Raw genomic sequence first — 2,288 nt, 5'->3', positions numbered from 1 at the left:
GGAGCAGAATATCGAGACTGACTTAAACACACTGCTGAGGGGAGAAGTGTGAAAGACAAGAGAGATCTGCTGCACCATGTGGGTCAGCTCCCTGGCTGGGGATGGAACTAGTGCTATGGTGGCCGCCAACAGCTTTCATGGTGCTGAGACTTACCTCTTGCACTACCAGGGAGGCCTGAACAGCTAACATTTTTATGAAAACACTAATGGTATTGGATTGACTCTTGTATTATCCATTTAAACCCAAGATAAGCATGGATGCTGGCCATTTACAAGATTACAATAATTCCTGGTAAAGCTGTATGATTTTCTTTTAATCATATTACAATAATTCTTGGTAATGCTGTATGATTTTCTCTTAATCAGTTACTTACGTTGATACCCAGTTACTTGAAATTCCATGTGCAGCAAAAATGGTAAACTGGAGCTGTTCTGTTGTGGTCCATGCTTCCTTGATGTTCCTGTTACTTTGGGCACAGGTTGCAGAATTCCTACCAGAATTTGCATGGAGTCTAAGAAGATCATAAATTGCTGCAGTTAACTGATCCATGCTTACGTGAACAGGATTTTCAGGATTCAGTGAGCCTAGATTTAAAGAAACTGTTAATATAATATTCTGATAAAGCATTTTATTGCTAAAATTTAAATAAGTTAAGGACATACCCCTAGATGAACACCTGCCAGTGTCTCCTCCAGACAGTGAAGTCACCTGCATATAGTCATATAAATTAGTTAGAAAGCTGTTTGTGAAATATGTTTACCTTTACTTAATGCATTAAATCAAATATTTTATCAAAAAAAGCCTTCACAAGAGAAAGCTCCCCATAAGTGTCTGCAGAAGTAATGAAACAAAAAAGAATGCAGAAACTGAAAACTCCTAACCAAATAAGCAGATGAATTTTAGAGTCAAGAAAATCAAAGTAATTGAAAATATCTGCAATTCATAGAAACTAAACAAGTTGTCCCATTTGGACAATTTATGAATTAAGATCTGAAACCCCAAAGTAATGAATAAATGAACACAGTATTTTGTTTCCCTTAGTTTTCTACTGTTAGCATCAGAATATTCGTAAAGAAACAGAGTATTATCATTTCATGACCAAAAAAGTTCTCATAATTTGTTTAAATTAAGCTCTCCTCTTATTCTCTGCTTACTACTTTATCTGGCAAGAGTATAATAAATACAGCCTCAGACAACAAACATTAGGACCATTATAGTCAATAATGTTCAAGTGATTTCATGGAAATGTTCTAATTTCTAGAAACAAGCACATAAAAAGAAATAAACAAGAGACAGATCCAAATTTCTGAATCCACACGGATAGGATCTTTGTGAGAAGATTAAGTATCTGTTGAGGGTCATGATATCAACATAATTTTTCCTTTCTTCAAATTTATCATATGTTATGATTCACCTTCTCTCATCTTTCCAATTAGAGTTATGAACACCCTATAAACAGAACTAATTAAACCCCCTGGAAATACCATGGGGCGAATTTTTACTAAAAACAACAGTATAATATCAAGAAAGAACTTAATAACTACTTTAAAACCTCCAACTCATTTATACTAGAGTTCTTCCTCTATACACAAAAGGTCCACAGTTTGGCATACATTTATTTAACTCTCCCAAAGAAGTTCACTCTCTTTGGGGATCCCCCCCACCTAGCCAAGTAAGTGACCAAAAACCAAATCAAAATTAAAAGCTACAGTTAAAATAATTATTTTATCCAAGAGAAATAAAAATCTTCCAGCTTAAGTAATGGGTGATCATATAAGCACATATTTGCATATAGTAAAATGCTAATTTCTAAAAAATACTCACATCAGCACTTTTACTTCTTGGAAGATTAACTTCTCTCTTTAGTTTCTTTACTGATTCAGTAATGGCAAGGGTCTCTACACCATCTAAAGCACTACAGATTTTTCGTACAGCTTTAATTACTTGATCTATTGCTCGGTGCTGGTTCTTTAAAAAATAAGAAGTAAAATAAATATAAGTATGTGGAATTTAAAGGATCATTTCATAGATGAAGACAAAAAACAGAACTTTTAACTATGTCTAAGAACAAATATCCTTTCCTCTTTGCTGGTGAAAAAGAAAAAAAAACAAGATAGCTTTTCAAATTATATAGTTTACTTTGAAGAAGGAAAGAATAGGCCTGGCTAATTTTCACTTTACCTGACACAATTATTCATATGAAAAACCTTTAATTTCAGAGTAGAATCAGAAATAGCAGCAATAAATTACTAACAAATTGTTAAATCATAAAAAAAGGAGTTGTCTT

General features: G+C 33.4%; 1 protein-coding gene across 4 annotated transcripts in view; it reads right to left on the bottom strand.

The window, feature by feature from the left end:
• Window positions 1-2,288, bottom strand: part of PIK3C2A (phosphatidylinositol-4-phosphate 3-kinase, catalytic subunit type 2 alpha) — an 81,775-nt gene that overhangs the window by 36,418 nt on the left and 43,069 nt on the right. For all 4 annotated transcript variants that reach the window (XM_012725643.1, XM_004683011.2, XM_012725644.1 and 1 more), the window contains exons 9-11: window positions 1,826-1,969; window positions 664-709; window positions 375-585 (exon numbers count right to left, since the gene is read on the bottom strand). In XM_012725643.1, coding sequence (XP_012581097.1) covers window positions 375-585; window positions 664-709; window positions 1,826-1,969 — 401 coding nt within the window. The remainder of the gene's footprint in view (window positions 1-374; window positions 586-663; window positions 710-1,825; window positions 1,970-2,288) is intronic.

This window comes from Condylura cristata, unplaced genomic scaffold (genome assembly GCF_000260355.1).
Source record: "Condylura cristata isolate star-nosed mole 26May11 unplaced genomic scaffold, ConCri1.0 scaffold00015, whole genome shotgun sequence".
NCBI lineage: Eukaryota > Metazoa > Chordata > Mammalia > Eulipotyphla > Talpidae > Condylura > Condylura cristata.
The sequence above is the reverse complement of the archived record's forward strand: the minus strand, read 5'-3'. Positions and strand labels throughout refer to the sequence as shown.